Genomic DNA, 17,002 nt, shown 5'->3' with positions numbered 1-17,002 from the left:
AACTAGAAAAGAAGCCAATGGATCCCTCCTCTATTCTATGCTCAAGTGTGTTTGAAATTTAGATGATTTCCCTTAACAGATCTTACCTTCCTGAGAGCATTGCAATAAAGCAGTTTTAATGGTATTCCTGTGTAATAATGCGAAGAAGTAGTGAAAGCTTCTCAGCTTTTCTTTTTTGTTAACTAAAAGCCGAGAAAGAGATTGTTAAAAGCTCTCCCAAATACTATCATTATATGGAAGTCAATACAGAATATGCTGCTAACTAACTAAGAATCCGAACAATCAATGATTGGAAAATGGACATACATTGTAATCAACTTTATAATTCTAATGTATCGTAAGCAAAAAGAGATTGATGTTAGCAAAAAGAGATTGAAAACATCGGTGAGCATGCAGTTGGATCTTGATTCTTGAAGAAGATCCTAGCAATGTCTGACGTTTAGTGCCCCCAAATATCATAGCATTCCTAGCAGTCCAAATGTAATGATCTGTTGCCAATTCTTGAAGTACTTTGGAATGATTTCTTGAACCATTTGAGAGCGTTTCGAAGAGTAATCATAGCGTATCTGATCCTCTAATTTAAACCAAGCAATGAGGAGAAATGACAACCTTCTCATGTAAACCACCCAAAGGTTGGATTGGATTAAGGGATTGGCATTTGGTCCTGCAATGGCCAACACAAGTACACAACCAATTATGCGATATTATTTGACATAATATCACATATAAATATATTATTATTGTTGGGCTTTGATGGACTTGCATTGGGCTCTTCCATTTTGTGAATGAAAATTGAACAAGAGTTTTTAGATTCTGCCAAAATTAATGAAAAAAAACTGGAGCATATTTATTAGCACGAAAACCACGAGTTTTTAGATAAAATTTCAAGTTTGTTTTTATATTTTCTTTTAAATATTAAATATAAACATTTCATAATATCTAAAATTATCAAACAAAAAGTTCCTAAAGCATTGTAAAAAAAAAAAAATGTTCCTAAAGCTCCGTATATTTTGGGACCACTTATATGTTATTTAATATTTTTTTATGAAATGAAAATTCGCAGTCATTATTTTTCGATGCACATTGGTTAAACTTTCGAATTAACTCAATAACTTATAAATAATCACTAGATAGATAAACAACACTGGACAATAAAAATTCAAAACGTTTTTCATGCTCAATCATATAGGTCGTGTTTTTTTTTTCTTTGTTCAATATAAGATTGATACTATATTTATTAATATTTTTCATAAATTACTCCTATTAATCTTGTCTTAGAAAAATATAACAATTTTTTTATCACACTAAATATAGTTAAAATAAAAATTAGAATACAATTTGTTTTTCAATTATTTTTTGCTTGCTTTATCTGTGGAAAAGTTCTATATAATTGGATGGAGGTATACATTATAATGATAATCAAGAAATAAAATATAATTTTTTTTGTTTATATTAATTAATTTTAATATTATTTTTAAAACTTACATAATGAATTCGATATTCAAAAGTTTAATAATAATAATTATTATCTAATCTAAATCTTTCAAAAAAAAAACTAATCTAAAAATTTAAAAAATACAAACAAAAATAGCGAGTGTGATATATATCTATGCTATATCCCTATATTTAACACATATCTTCATTAATTTATATCTCAAATGACATATGTATCCTCATTTTTCTCTAATATCGTTATCTTATTTTTTTTCTTTATCTTATTTTTAAAATTCATTATCCGTTTTTATTAAATTATCCAAATATATTTTTATAAATTCTCTTTACTTTTTAAAAATTACATGTTTTTTTTTTCTATTATAATTTTTTTATGTTTTTTTCTCAAATAATTTATTTGTCAAACACATGAAAATCACGTGTCATAGTTGCTAGTTTTGATAAAATAGGAGTGAAAAATAATATTACGATTGTTCTTTTTTTTTCCCCTTAAAAAAAGGAATTTCGGAGTATAATTACTTTTTTTTTTGTTTTTAATTTTAATTAATAATTACTTACTTAATAGAAAAAAACAAGAAAGGGTATCGTAAGGGGTAAGAAATACACAAAATAAATAATAATAAATAAATAAATAAAATAAAAATAATGAAAAAAAGGTAATTGGATCGACTCCTCCATTTCCTCCTATCGGGCATAGCACAGTCTCGCTTCTGGTCGAAGAAATCGAGTTGAATCCGACCGAAGAGGATGAAGATTACTGTAATGACTGCCGACGAGCAAATTCTTACGTTAGACGTGGATCGTGACGAATCTGTAATTTTTTTTTTGGTTACTCTTAAACCCTATTTCTTTGTTTTTGACATGATTTGATGAAGAAAGGAACTCCCACCCTTCACTTCATTTTTTTCACTCTCTTAATCACAGGTTGAGAATCTGAAAGCTCTTCTGGAAGTTGAGGTTCGACTCAATCTGCCCTGCCCTTGCTTCTGGTTTGTGATTTGTTGGCTGAATTTTAAATGGCATGTTATTGAAACTTTGATTTCACAGACGCAGATTCCAATCCAACAGCAACAGCTGCTGCATAATGGTAGAGAGATGAGGAATGCGGAGAAATTGAGTGCTCTTGGTGTTGGTGATGGAGATTTGGTCATGATGGTTTCTAAAGCTCCACCTTCTCGTTCCAGGTTCCCTTTAATAAGTTTCAGTTATGATTTCTAATGCATTTCTTTTTTTTGGTAATGATGTATAATCATATTCAAGTTCAAAAGTATTTTTGAATATATTCTGGCAGTTCTTCCTTGCCTTCACTTGGAAAGTATCTAAACTCTTTTGTTTTGACCTGTTGTAGAGCATCTGCAAATGAGGCGGCCTTCAATCCTGATGGTTCAGCTGTAAACCCATCCGCTTTCCAGCAGCAGTTACGAGGGGATTCTAATATAATGACCCAGTTGTTTCAAGTATGAAAAAATATCTTCTTTACTGTCTGCTTACTTTCGGTATGTTTAAAAGATGATTTGCAAAAGTTGAACTCTGGACCAATGTCGATTGCTCAATCCCTGTTAACAAAAGTGAGAAGGAATAGGAATACTAACAGAATTAGCAAAGATGTAACTTAATGTGCTAGTTCAAATGATTGGCTCAAATCTCAATAGTGTCTGCCTTCATCTATGGATCGAGTTATTGAACCCACTTTTTAGGAGGATTTTTGGTGCTTTTCGTATCCTCACGGTACGCGTAACTGTTTATCTGACAATAAAGTGCTGGCGATAGTTGAAAAACATATGGGTTCAAAATTGGATAATTATCATGAAAATGAAATGTTGGATAACTTCTTTATGGTTGTATGGTTATGTTTCCTGCTGAAAGAAAATCCCTTTGTAATGGGTTAGGAGTAGATGATATGAAGGGCAATGCAGATAATTCTTAATGATGACTCTGTAGTTTCACTCACAAGTATTTTCTTTGTCCTGCTGATAGTGTTTGAAAATGCTAAATCATTGCTCATGGCTTTGAAATTTAAGTGTAACATAAATATAATTTTACTGTTTTTTTTTGGTGTTTTTTCTTTTGTTCATAACTAACATGAAATGATTTGTTTATAATTATTTGATATCCCAACTTTCAGAGCGACCCTGAGTTAGCACAAGCTATCCTTGGAAATGATCTCAACAAGTTGCAAGACCTTTTACGTGCGCGCAATCTCCAGAGATCTGAATTACGACGCCAACAAGAAGAGGAGATGGTAACCAAATCCCATCTGACATACATACCCTTGTATTTCTTCTCATGGATTCAAATTAGTTGTGAATGCTTGGTTTAATTTTTATCCATCACAAGGCACTAAGCCTTGATTTTGACAAGGCACTTGTCTACTTTTAGCCGGTGTTGTCCGATGCACATGCTAGAATTTGAGTTTTATTTGATCTGTTTTGAGGCTGAGCAATATTCCTTTTGTACAATACATTGATTAGGTTGTGGAACGGTTTCGTTTCTTGATTGCATAATTGTTTCCGGATCCAAAAAAAAAAAGCGAAGTGGATATCCCTGAAAAAGTTGTATGTTTTGATTTACCATTTGCATGTATCTGCATTATCATGTAATTTTCCTCGAGGTTGTTGCTTCCCATCACTTAGGGTGTTATAAAAGCTGATTTTTTTTTACATCTAAAGATCCACCCCTACAATTATTTATGCATTGTTTTGTAGGGAAATTTGTTTCAATAATTTTGTTACGAGTATCTTTGATAATAATTGGAGGTTCACCCCTACAATTATTTATGCATTGTTTTGTAGGGAAATTTGTTTCAATAATTTTGTTACGAGTATCTTTGATAATAATTGGAGGTTCAAAGTTGGAACTTAAGCGTTTCAGTATTTGTATAAATTTTTTTCCTGAGATAATTTCTTAGCTTCCTCTTGGTCATCTAAGGGAAAGAATAGCTGGCCCAGATCTGTTGGATCATTTTTATTTTATCTGATATAGTTTTCTTGCACTTCTATGTGGCAAGCTAATTTTCTTGAAGTTTTTTTCTTGACATAGGCTTTACTATATGCTGATCCATTTGATGTGGACGCACAAAGGAAAATTGAAGCTGCCATTCGCCAGGTAAATTGTTTCTGTCCTCGCCATTATTAGGTGTCTTTATTTGATTTTTACTGTCTTGTGTTGTACGTACGAGTTCAATGTTCTTTTTCTTTTTATATTCTGTAAGATTTTCCCTGAAATTTTAGTTTTGTTAGACTTGTTGAAAAATTGTTTATCTGATTTTAAACCTTATTTTTCATGCAAGTTTCCTCACGTCAAATAATGTATCTTCACTAGGCTTCCAAGGATAGCCAAAGCCTTTGACGTTATCTCACTATTTCTTTGGGTACCATATTTCAGTTATGTTTTTTATGATTTACTTTTAGGATTGCTGTAGCTACTTAAAGCTTTACTTTGAATTGTTTTTCATAATATTTGTCGCATTTTGTGTTGGCTATGTGATTGTGAACTTTGTTTCTGTTGTTATCTGTAATACAACAATTTTTGTGTGTTTGTGTATGAAAATCTTTCGGCATTTTGTTTTTATAGTAATGGTAATTTTGTTTGAATATTTGATTTTCTGTGCTTTATTATTCATTGCGACTCTTATGGGCGTTTCAGACATGGAAAACACTGTAAATTAGTACGTAGAAGATTTTTTTCTTTTTTTGGTATACATATTTTCGAACTAGTCTTTGTATGGCTTTTGTTAAAAAAAACTGGTTATCGATGCGTTCCTATTAATTGCACTTGTGGTTGACAGAAAGGCATCGATGAGAACTGGGCTGCTGCATTGGAATACAACCCTGAAGCTTTTGCTAGAGTGGTACGCTTGTCTATTTTGCCATACATTTTATTCTTGATGATGAGTAAAATCTTGTTTCTTTTCAGGTAATGTTGTACGTTGACATGGAAGTTGACGGTGTTCCGTTGAAGGTACAGACTTGGTAAAGTAGTGTGATTTTACAATCCGCATGCCAAAAGGAAGTCATCAATGTGCATTGTGGCACACAAATGCTAGGTCTTATATGAGGGTGACTATATGTTAATATGTAGCCACTGAACCGTATACAGTTCTGTCACTTAAACCTGTACCTTTAACCGAAACTCTTATTAACTTAAATTATAAGCTCTATTAGCATCACGGTTATTTGAGACAACTTGTGCTCATTTATTGTTGGATACAAAGCATTCTCTTATTTAAAGAAAGCAACCAAGTAAGCAATCTTAGTCGGGTTTATTTCAGGCTTTTGTTGATAGCGGAGCGCAATCGACAATCATATCTAGAAGTTGTGCGGAGCGTTGTGGGTAAGACACTATGTTTCTACCCTCTTAAAGAAATTAGGTGGTTCTCCAACTATTGTATGGAACAGATAGTAATTCTATTTACCATTTTCTCATTCTCCCAGATTATTGAGGCTTTTGGATACGAGGTATAGGGGTATTGCTCATGGAGTTGGCCAGTCTGAGATTGTTGGCCGGATACATGTTGCCCCAATCAAGGTATGACACAATATGTATTATTCGTTATTTTTTTTACTCTCTTTGGCATTTTTTTCCCTTTCTGATGCTGATGCCTTTGTTCTTGTATTAGATGGAGCAACATTCCTCTGAATGCTAACATTTTTCTTTGTAACTTGCAGATAGGAAGCATATTTTATCCTTGCTCATTCACGGTGCTGGATTCACCAAACATGGAATTTCTTTTTGGTCTGGATATGCTCCGCAAGCACCAAGTAATAATCTTCACTCTCATTTTTCAATAATTTGTATAATTAATATTTATATAGATTTACTTTACAAACAATCATGTGCAGTGCATTATTGACCTAAAGGAGAATGTACTCAGAGTTGGTGGAGGAGAGGTTGCGGTACCTTTTTTGGCAGGTTGATATTTATTATTTTTTGTCTATAAATTGCATCCCTAGCTTACTTTTACATTGATGGGTTTCATTTTGTGCTTCAGTTTTTTCTTTCTTTCTTTTTTCTTGTTTTTTTTTAAAATCTGAAGGAAATTGTGGTCTGAATTATCTTTTGCCAAATATGTGTTGAAATACAGAAAAGGATATTCCATCCCGCTTGTTGGATGAAGAGCGGCATGCAAAGGAAGCTTCTAGCTCAGGAGCACAAGTAAGGGTTCACAAAATCTTGTAGTTCAGTTGTATTTGTATCTTTTCTCATTCTTTGATTGGTTGGTGATTGACCTGTTAGCTAATTTTCTCCAGCTGAAGCATCCCGAAAAATTAGCTGAATTTATTTTACTTGTTCCTAACTTCCAGAAAAGAATTAAAGGATGAGGAATCAGCTGCCACAGATGTGGAGTTTGGCTGAAAATTATTGCTGTAGTTCTTAAAAAAAAAAAGAAAAAAGAAAAATTCTCAAAGTTTTTGATCAAATATTTTTCTCATGCTCCAGATCAACTATTCAAAATATATATATTACATGCTCACATATTTTTATTTTTAAATTTATATTTTTCAAACAATTGCTTTATTTCACAATTTTCCTTTGATCACTAATCCAACCTTCAAAATTATTACTTGAATAAATTTTAAAAAAAGTACCACAAATTTGAATATCTTGAATCATGAAATAAATTTTACCTGGAAAACTGAGTTAGACTGGTTCATTACGCAAGAATAGTGGGATGCGAGGCTTCTAAACAATAAAATAAGCCGACACTGTTTCCCACCAATAGACTGGATAATGAACTTTATCCTGTTATAGACCAGGTTACCTCTCAATTTCCCAAAGGATTAAGGTGGTGTAGTAGACGCATTCTTCAATATTAAATCATTTGTAGCATGGTTGAGTGATTTTGAATTTCGTCAAGAGCTTTGCCTTCCATTGTATTTTGTTAAAACGTAAATGTTTTTATTCAAATTATAATTTCCACTGAATAACTTATAATCATTGTCTGCTGATTTCCAGGCAACATCTGCCGCCAAAGATAGTAAGCCAGCAGGAGCATCTCCTGGTTTGTTCTAATTTATTTGCTTAAACATCTATCATTACTTCTTTTGAGCATGTCCACCTTGAAGTCCTTGCTATGGGTATGCAATCATGAGGGGTATAAAACTGACTATAAAACAAGATTTTGCATGGTAACTTGTAAATTGTAATGAGCCGGTTAAAATAAATGCCAAGAGATATAAATAAAAAGTTTATGTGAAATGTTTTCTGCGATAAGTGGCGTGCTGCATCTTCGTAGAACACAATAAATCATGCTACCAGGGGGATAAGTGTTTCATTTTACCATTTATTTACATTGCATGACTCAGTTGTTTTGCTAAAACTCTCTTCTGGTCTAGTTTTCCGTCAACTGTTATATGTGTATGGTGAAACTTATGTGCTGTAGAGCTGATGTTCCTCTTTTATATGATCTACAGGAAGTAGTGACAGGAACAGATCCCAGGTACTTTTTATTTTGCACGCATCTCCACTTTTTCTTCATAATTGCATCGGAAAGTTGCACATGCCCTAGTTTTCTTCAGTTGGCAAGTTGATAAATTATGCGAGCATTGGCATTCAAGTAAAATAATCACGTGTGTTAGCAGGGACCTGACTTTGAAGCTAAGGTGGCGAAGCTGGTCGAGCTAGGTTTTGGGAGGGAACAAGTGATTCAAGCTCTCAAGTTTTTCGATGGCAATGAAGAACAAGCGGCTGGATTTCTTTTTGGCGGCTGAATATTTTGGTTAATTTTAACTTTTGATGATATGGTCGTGATTGTTGTAACTTATGTACACTAGAATTATTCATTCATTTGGAGTCTTGGACATCATCAAGGGCAAAAGCAATCTCACACTCTGGGTGAGAGGGTGGTGGACTCTGATGAACTAAATTTTTAATTTGATTTACAAGTATACATGTTCAAATTATTCGGAGTTTTTTGTTTTTGTTTTCGAAGATCGGTCGAACGAAGGTCCCTAGGAGCTTAATTAGTGAAACAAGTACGTTATCAAAGAACTTATTTTATAAACAATTTCTTATTTTGTCTTTATTTCATGAAGATTTTAAAAAAAAGATAAGTAGGAAAAAGGTCTTAATTATATGGAAAATGCTACATATACACATTGATTTACACATTGTGTTACATACTACACATGAAATTACAAAATTATCCCTCCACTTGATTTGAAAAAAATCTTTTCAAAATACATTAAAGATATTTAAGTAATTTTAAGTGCAATGTGTAACCCTCCGTGTACACGTAGGGTCACCCTAATTATATTTTGCTCTAGAAAAAGAACTTAATTTAATAAAGATAGATCGGTAAAATGCTAAGAAAAATAATAAACATGGAAATTGGATTTTTACATGATTGGGGGATATATGGATAGTCGAGAAGGATATTTACAACAATTATATCGTAAAATTTGCTATTTTATCGTGAGATTTCGTATTCAATTTATCGTGAGATTTTGATATATATAATTTTTACATTGTGTTGTAAGATTTGTTGTACATGTAGCATTGCTCTATGTTGAATTGTTGATAACGAACGAAAGAAACACAAAATCAACTTGAAATCAGATTATCGAAATTGAAAGAGGCTATTATTACCATAAGTCTCATTTTATTTTTCAAATTTTTTTTTAAAAAAAGAGAACTGATTTAATTAACTATGGATCAAATCATTTGATATAATAGAATACATAACCAGCGAATTGCATCCACGAAAATAAAATATCTCTAACGCTGAAGCTCAATTTACAATTAATTCAGAAACTTCATCAATATAATTTCCTCTTCATTATTTGCTGTAAATAATGGCTATATATATAATTCTTCTCCAAGATATACAATATTAACCATAAGCAAAATTAACGATAAAAAGACTCATGTCCTTACATTGTAATTTACTAATTAATGCATGCAAGTTCTTTGTTTTCAACCCACCATGCATATTCCATTCAAGAAAGAACTTAATTAATTAAAAGGATGTTAATTTTTAAATCTTACTTTTATTTTTATTTTGCACCCCCATATTTTCACATCAAGAGAAGAAATTAAATCTTATCTGGGCCGGGACATCTTCTTTTCTGGTGGTACGTACAAAGACTTCATTCATTAATGGCAGTACTAGCTATATGTATATATATAAAAAAAAATTAATTCCCAACCCCAAATTTGTAAGTGCTGCTTTCCCCAACTGGGAAAGTGTCGTTGCTACGAAATATACTATGCCCATTCCCTCCTCTCTTGTTGAGATATCCAGGGTATTCCCATAAGTAAAATGGAGCTGCTTTGATGAACTCCAACCCGGCTTGTTTCCCCAGTTTTTCTATCTTCCATGCACTAAATGGATACGCAGTTTTGTGGGTCACATGCACTTCACCACTCTCTCGAATCTTCACCATCGCCGCGGCATTTCTCAGAAATCCCCGCACCACTTCCTGGTGACGCCTGCAATCAAAAAATCAAATGTCTAAAAAAACAAGCTGGAGAAGTGACGATCGAGTGTTTATGTGTTTTGGTACGTACTGGATTTGCACGGTGTCTGTTTCTTTAGAGTCGAAACCTGCATGTGGGAAATTGAACACGATCCTGTCGAACAATCGATATTTCAGCCGTGGGTGTTCGCGCATGGTGCTGGCATTGACTCCGTGTATCACCGTGCATCCCATGCTTTCTAGCGCCGCCAGATTCGCGGCTGCGGTCGGGTGCTTCACCGCCAATTCTTCTGTTATCATCAGTCACCCAAGTACGTACATTCATATAATATGATACGATATGATACGTGAATATAATCATGTCGTTAATCAACGTCTTTATATAGTCCATGCATATATATATGAATGAAAATTAATGCATGTGCGTGCGTAAATTCTTTTACGTACCTTTAGTGTCTAGGGACGTGGCGACGATGTTGGAAGCACTGCCGAATGCTCGGGCGAGGCAGGCGGCGAAGGAGAAGTCTCCCTCTCCGACGAGCAATATCTCATGACGATTGCTGTAATGTTTGATCCATTTCTCGGCTTCTCCTTTGTCACCAGATAGCATATGTAGTAGTGTGTACTCCGTATCCATATATAATCAGCTAGATTTGTGTGATCTTGTGGGTTTTAACTTTTATGTATATATATATATATGCACCTAGCTTGAAGATATATATATGAAGCGACTGTTTTGAACAATATATAATCAGATATTGGATTTATTTATACTACATAAGAGATATATTGTATGGTAATTAATTTGAAGAGTCGGATCGGATATCCAAATATTAATTCTTGGAATAGGCCAGTGTTATTTCTTAATTAAATACTAATTAATCTTGTTCATGCATGCATGCATGTAGAGGAATTAATTAATTGTCTGTTTAATATTAATAGTGATTGGGTTCCGAGAAGGTCGGATAACATAAATTCTGCATGGAATGGGGGGTATGTGTTCATCAATTTCAAGAGGTTTAATTAATCTCAGATCAAAACTTTATCCGCTTGGAATGTTCAATATTAATATTAATTAATAAACTGGATTTGACAGTCCGAGTCCGAGACCAATTCTTTTATAACGGTACTCTATAAACGAATTATATATATGGGTTTTCTGAAAAAAAATAGTATAGTATGGGATTGAATTTTTATTATATATTACCCATTGTTGAATATCGATCGAGTACCAATATATTTGTTTGACGATGTGATACTTTATTCAAGTTTTTTTTTTTAGAATTCAACAGTTTTTTTTTTTAATCTGCATATTCGATATAAAATCTTCAACTTAGTGATGACATCATAATACCATTATCTCTATTTAATTAGATCATTTTTAGCTGAAAAGTCTATAACAATTCGCTCGATTTTCATCAACTAAGGGGAAATTAACCTTATATTCTTCATTCAATTCCTCCCCTTGCAAAGTTTGTTTATCATTACTTATATTTTATATGTACACTATATTAAAATAGAGAGTCTTTAATGAACTAAAGGAAAAACTGTAATTTTGGTTTTTTATATTTGTCCTTTTGCGATTTCAATCTTCTATGTTTTCATTTTAGTTTTAGTCCTGCATATTTCGATTTCAATTTTTCCTTAACTAAATTTTGGTCCTCTATATTTTCACATAAACATTGCATTAATGTCACATCAACGCCACATAAAAAGACTAAAATTGCCAAAAAAAATAAAAATAAAGATAGCGAACAAAAACTGAAATAAAAAATATAGTGGATCAAAATCGCTAAGTGACAAACATGCAAGACTAAAAAAAATTAAATGACTTTGTATAATTTATTACAATTAATTGTGTAAATTATGTATTAAAAATAACAAAATCTTCTCCAAAATTTGAACGACCAATTTTTTTTAAAAATATAGATTTTCAAATAATATTTTACATTTTGATTTCGTGTTGTAAACAGATTCATAAAAAAAAATCCGAGGGTGAAGAAGGAAATAAAAGAGGGAAATGAAATTATAAATCTATTCAAATATTTGGGTTCAAGCAAAAATAAATAGATAATTATAGACATTTTATTATTTTACCTTGAACTTTAAAGTTTGTACTTTAATGATTTTCATTGAGTAATTAAAAGTCTCTTGAAAATTTGAATATTTATGAACTTTTATAGAGATTGTATAAAAGTCATAATTGAATTAAATTTTATAGACTTTTATTTGAATATCACTAGATTTACATAGAGTTTATAAAAATTTAAATTGAATATCCATTGAATTTAAATTCCACAAAATTCATTAAAAATCATGATTTCTACTACTTTAAATACATCCATATTAAAAGTTAAAACTAATTAATATGTAAGCAAACAACAGTTTTAACAAAGTTGGCGTCATCTTACATATTTAATAACAAAAGTCAACTCTACACACACATGTATACATCGGTTTAGTACATGCCGCTCGCAGGACACTACCTTGCGAATAATGTGTAACCCCATGATTGGTCAAAATTAATGGGTTCCACGTGGAGCCCACTGATTTTAACCAATCATGAGCCGCCACGTCACTCACAGGGTACTACCCTGCGAGTAGCATCTACTCAACCGTATTAATCATGATAAATTTTTAATTAGTATTTCTGTTTTTTTAGTAAAAAATTTCTGTCCTTATAGTTTTCGGCATATAGCCACTAAAAAATAATTATTTCTTACTCATAATATTTAATGCCACAATATTATTTATTATTATATTCAATCTCATCAACCCAATCAAACACGGACTAATAATATATAGTTGCCGTGCGATTGGTGGAATATCAAGATGTAAAAGGCTTGTTTAATTTTAATTCTAATTTTTAGTACTTACCTGTCGCACTCAAATTTCAAGAGATCGAATAAATTTTAAAAAATCAAGTTTTTCAAAATATTAGAATAAATTAATATACACGCTAACGATACTTTAAGAAAAATATATAATCAAATTAACATATCAACATATCATGCTTACAACATACTTATATATTTTAATAACATGAGTCAACTCTATATATTATTATCATTATGATGATGGTGTCATCTTTTGTATAATGTGGATTCTTTATATATATTAATACATCGCCGACGCGTTGCGTATAATTTTTTTTTAAACTAATTAATTTATTATCATACTTTCGAATAACTAAATTTCAATTTGAAATATTGACATGTTATAATTTTTGGTTTCCCTAAAATTCTCCTTATCGTAGCAAATATCTTTCGATCATATCCATTATTCTATATTCCAATTTCAAAAATTAAATTTATCATTCCAACTTAAAAAATCGAAAAAAAATAATAAATATTTCATTCTGTGTTTATATATAAATGTCGCCTTTGTCACAAATACAATGAGCTAATAATATATACATGAGCCGCATCTGCCAAAAAAACAAAAGAAGAGCAAAGGTGTGAAAAATGGAGTCAACGTATGTAACAATATTGATATCAGTTGTTTGCTGCGCTACGGCGGTGGCTGTGTACGCATGGAAGGTGGCGGATTCGTGGTGGTTTCGGCCGAGACGGACGGAGAATCTGCTGAGGCAGCAAGGCTTCAGAGGGAACTCGTACAGGTTTATGTTTGGAGATTTGAAGGAGATGGCCGCCATGCACAGAGAAGCTAAATCTAACCCCATTGCTTTTGATGATGATATCAAGCCCAGAATCATGCCTTTTATCTTCAATACCCTCCGCAAATATGGTACTTTCACTTGGAAAATTTTTGGTTCACGAGTCAATTTTTTCATGGCATTAACCGACTATCGTGTAGCTCTCTGGTAAGATGGTCTCATATACATGTACATGCTATTTTTTCGTACGTGATGTTGTGAACTTCATCATATAACATATAATTTGCAGGAAATGGATGTTTTGTATGGATGGGACCAAAAGCTAATGTTATAATCACAGACACTGATCTCATAAAAGAAGTGATGTCCAACAATTATACGTATCTGAAGCAATCTAGCCCGAATCCCATTACGAACAAGCTTGTACAAGGACTTGCGCTCCTCGAGTCCGAAAAATGGGCTAAACACAGAAAGATCATCAACCCTGCTTTCTATCTCGACAAATTGAAGGTTCGATCGACAGAAAAACGTACAAATAAAATTCTTGTTATAAGAAACGCTCATGATCATTTTTTTTTAAGCATTTGTTTTTGAGCAGCTTATGGTACCTGCCTTTTACACGAGTTGTGAAGAACTTTTGAACAAATGGGAGACTCAAATTTCGCCTCAAGGATCATGTGAGATCGATGTGTGGCCCTATATAGAGAATTTCACAGGAGACGTGATATCAAGAACAGCATTTGGTAGTAATTTCGAACAAGGTCGAAAAATATTCCAACTTCAGGAGGAGCAAACAGGGTATGTCATGAAGATTATACAGACCATATATATCCCTGGATGGAGGTAAACAAGCTAGAGAGATCAATACCCCGTGTGCTTGCGTATTGCATCGAAATTAGTCGAACATTAATTATCATGTTATTTATGACTGATGAGCGCATGCAGGTTCATGCCAACCAAAGTGAACAAGAGAATGAAGGCCATAGAGACACAAGTCAAATCCTTGATATTGGGTATGATCCAGAAAAGAATGAAGGTCATCGAGGCAGGAGGCGAGTGTAAAGATGATCTATTGACCTTATTGTTGCAATCGAATTCACAAGAAATCGAAAGACACGGTGACAAGAGTAGCGGGATGAGCATAAACGAGGTAACAGAGGAGTGCAAGCTGTTTTATTTAGCCGGCCAGAAGACGACGTCTGTGTTGATAGTCTGGACATTGATTTTGCTGAGCAAGTATAAGGACTGGCAGGCGCGAGCTCGCGACGAGGTTTGGAAGGTGTTTGGTGACAAAACCCCTGATTATGATGGTTCCAATGGTTTGAAACTTGTAAGCAAAATAATTAACACTTTGATCAAACATATAATGAAACACATATTCCCATGGCATTGCTTGTTTCAAGACAGGTTACCATGATATTACTAGAAGTCATGAGGCTGTATCCACCGGTAGCATATCTTACCCGAAGGCTTGATCAAGAAGCCAAGCTCGGGAACTTCACAATGCCAGCAGGTGTGGATGTTTTGATGCCAATAATCGTATTGCATCACGACAGGGAAATCTGGGGGGACGACGCAATGGATTTCAATCCTCTGAGATTCGACGAAGGAGTGTCCAAGGCACACAAGGGGAAAGGTATGTATTTCCCGTTTGGTTGGGGGCCTCGGATATGTGTTGGACAAACATTCGCAACGTTGGAAGCTAAAGTCGCACTGGCCATGATTCTACAACGCTTCTCTCTTGAGCTTTCGCCGTCTTACACGCATGCACCTCTTCATAATCTTATATCTCTGATACCTCGACATGGTGCTCACTTGATTCTGCACAAGATATAGCTAGCTAGGGGATGGACGAATGGTTCTCCGTTCTAGTAATGAATTCTGCTCTATCATGCTCAAGGATTCGATGTCTTTACTTGGTTCCATTTCATTTCTTTCTAGCTGTCTCTAATCTTATTGTGAAGTTGATAAAGTTGGAAAAGGAACCAAGAGTTAATGTTTATTTATGAAAACGTCAATCATATTTAAGTTTCATAAATATTACATTTCTCCATGTTACATATTCATCATATGTTAGTATTCTCATAAATATATATTCAGAGAAGTAGCTAGTGTTCTTCATTGATTTGGAGGAAGGTATCAGCAAGTCTCTTCCCTACTTCGACTGATCCAGCCTTGTTCAGGTGCAACTTATCGTTATATTTTATGCTCGCCCCTTTAGCATCAACCGTGACCACGTGTGGAAGCTTTATGTCCTTCTGAGCTTGTCTCACCATCATCTTGTATTCTCCGTCTCCGGTCATCATCGCCACCTAAATCAATAGACCACGATGAAAAGTTACACAAGCTAATGTGAACAATATTCGTTATGCTAACGTTGGTATGTATTAGCGTACCACAAGCACTGGCAAGTCCGGAAGCCCCAAATCAGCCCGCACGTCGGTAAGAAACTTGGCCAATCTACTTCCATAGAGCTGAGCATCTTCATAGTGAAGTGCGTCACTCTCACCTTGGTACCAAAGAAGAGCTTTAATCTCGCCTCCACCTTGCAATGCAACTTGAGACCTATGCACCAACCGGTCGTAAAGATAGGTGCCATTCATCCAGTCCATGATACTCGACTGTCCACGAGCGCAAGGGATCAGACCGATGGTCCCAAACCCGGGATCCTTGATCAAGATCCTATTGGCAAACGGCATCCCGGGCCCCACTCCCACATAACTCTTGTCGATACCAACGTGGAGGCCGGGGTCGGCCGCCGGTTTCCACGTCTGGTTGGCGTCGAGCATGTGAATTTCTTGGTGGGAGAAAAAGTATTCCCGGGGGTAAGTACTATTGTCATTATCATATCCTCTACCACCCATATTGCTTTGTCCGGCTAAGATGAACATGCTTTTATAACTTGAATCATTTTGATTATTTGGAGATAGGTCTATAGTAGCAAAGCTAGAACATGCCAGAAGCATGAAACAAGCAAGAAGAAACAGCTTCTCCCCCATTGTAGTTGGGTTTTAAAGATTAAAGTTTGGCGAAAGGAGGGAGTGGAAGCGAGGGAATTAAGAAAGGAAGCTATTTATAACAATAATCTTCATGCAAAACGTACGGGTTAGAGGAAGAGATGGATTTGGGGAAGGGGGAAAACTTCTGTCCATTACTTCTCCCACATTTTCCTCCCCTTCACCGTTTTGATCTGCGTAAGATTCTTTGCATAATGAAAGAACAAATATACAATGTCAAAGAAATATATATCAGAGGAAGAAATTATATCAATCCATCTAAGTCCCAAGGAAAGAGATTTGAAAGTACCCTTTTTTCCAATTGAGTTTTTGCATGATGATGAATGGGGTGAGTATCAATGAATATCCCCTATCAATGCATACCTATAAGGCTTTACCCTCGCTGCCTCGCAATCTATTGGAATTTGGAGGCACCATTTCAAAAACTAAAAAGTAAATGGAACATAATTGATGGTAGCAAGATAAGTTTCAAACAAATGGTTGACTAGACAGCCAAGAAT

At 34.0% G+C, this 17,002-nt stretch overlaps 4 protein-coding genes across 4 annotated transcripts; 2 read left to right on the top strand and 2 right to left on the bottom strand.

The window, feature by feature from the left end:
- Positions 1 to 2,116: 2,116 nt before the first annotated feature.
- LOC140887828 (protein DNA-DAMAGE INDUCIBLE 1) lies at positions 2,117 to 8,387 on the top strand. The gene is made up of 16 exons (XM_073295334.1): positions 2,117 to 2,265; positions 2,377 to 2,409; positions 2,500 to 2,636; positions 2,801 to 2,909; positions 3,578 to 3,694; positions 4,492 to 4,557; positions 5,240 to 5,302; positions 5,368 to 5,412; positions 5,723 to 5,784; positions 5,886 to 5,979; positions 6,120 to 6,212; positions 6,294 to 6,363; positions 6,536 to 6,606; positions 7,408 to 7,453; positions 7,866 to 7,891; positions 8,034 to 8,387. Exons 1-16 carry the CDS (start codon positions 2,200 to 2,202, stop codon positions 8,160 to 8,162), a joined length of 1,227 nt encoding a protein of 408 aa, XP_073151435.1. The 5' UTR covers positions 2,117 to 2,199; the 3' UTR covers positions 8,163 to 8,387.
- Positions 8,388 to 9,587: 1,200 nt separating this feature from the next.
- LOC140890271 (uncharacterized protein At4g26485-like) lies at positions 9,588 to 10,506 on the bottom strand. The gene is made up of 3 exons (XM_073298032.1): positions 10,317 to 10,506; positions 9,961 to 10,159; positions 9,588 to 9,882 (listed from the first exon to the last, which is right to left on the bottom strand). Exons 1-3 carry the CDS (start codon positions 10,504 to 10,506, stop codon positions 9,588 to 9,590), a joined length of 684 nt encoding a protein of 227 aa, XP_073154133.1.
- Positions 10,507 to 13,324: 2,818 nt separating this feature from the next.
- Positions 13,325 to 15,321, top strand: LOC140893238 (cytochrome P450 CYP72A219-like). Its single transcript, XM_073302303.1, has 5 exons — positions 13,325 to 13,616; positions 13,775 to 13,995; positions 14,084 to 14,328; positions 14,431 to 14,815; positions 14,893 to 15,321. The coding sequence occupies exons 1-5, from the start codon at positions 13,334 to 13,336 to the stop codon at positions 15,319 to 15,321; spliced, it is 1,563 nt and encodes a 520-aa protein (XP_073158404.1). The 5' UTR covers positions 13,325 to 13,333.
- A 272-nt stretch (positions 15,322 to 15,593) lies between these two features.
- Positions 15,594 to 16,508, bottom strand: LOC140892051 (probable carbohydrate esterase At4g34215). The gene is made up of 2 exons (XM_073300799.1): positions 15,882 to 16,508; positions 15,594 to 15,797 (listed from the first exon to the last, which is right to left on the bottom strand). Exons 1-2 carry the CDS (start codon positions 16,482 to 16,484, stop codon positions 15,594 to 15,596), a joined length of 807 nt encoding a protein of 268 aa, XP_073156900.1. The 5' UTR covers positions 16,485 to 16,508.
- Positions 16,509 to 17,002: the final 494 nt, after the last annotated feature.

This window comes from Henckelia pumila, chromosome 3 (genome assembly GCF_033568475.1).
Source record: "Henckelia pumila isolate YLH828 chromosome 3, ASM3356847v2, whole genome shotgun sequence".
NCBI classification, from domain to species: domain Eukaryota; kingdom Viridiplantae; phylum Streptophyta; class Magnoliopsida; order Lamiales; family Gesneriaceae; genus Henckelia; species Henckelia pumila.
Note: the sequence above shows the minus strand (reverse complement) of the source record. Positions and strands in the feature narration are given on the sequence as shown.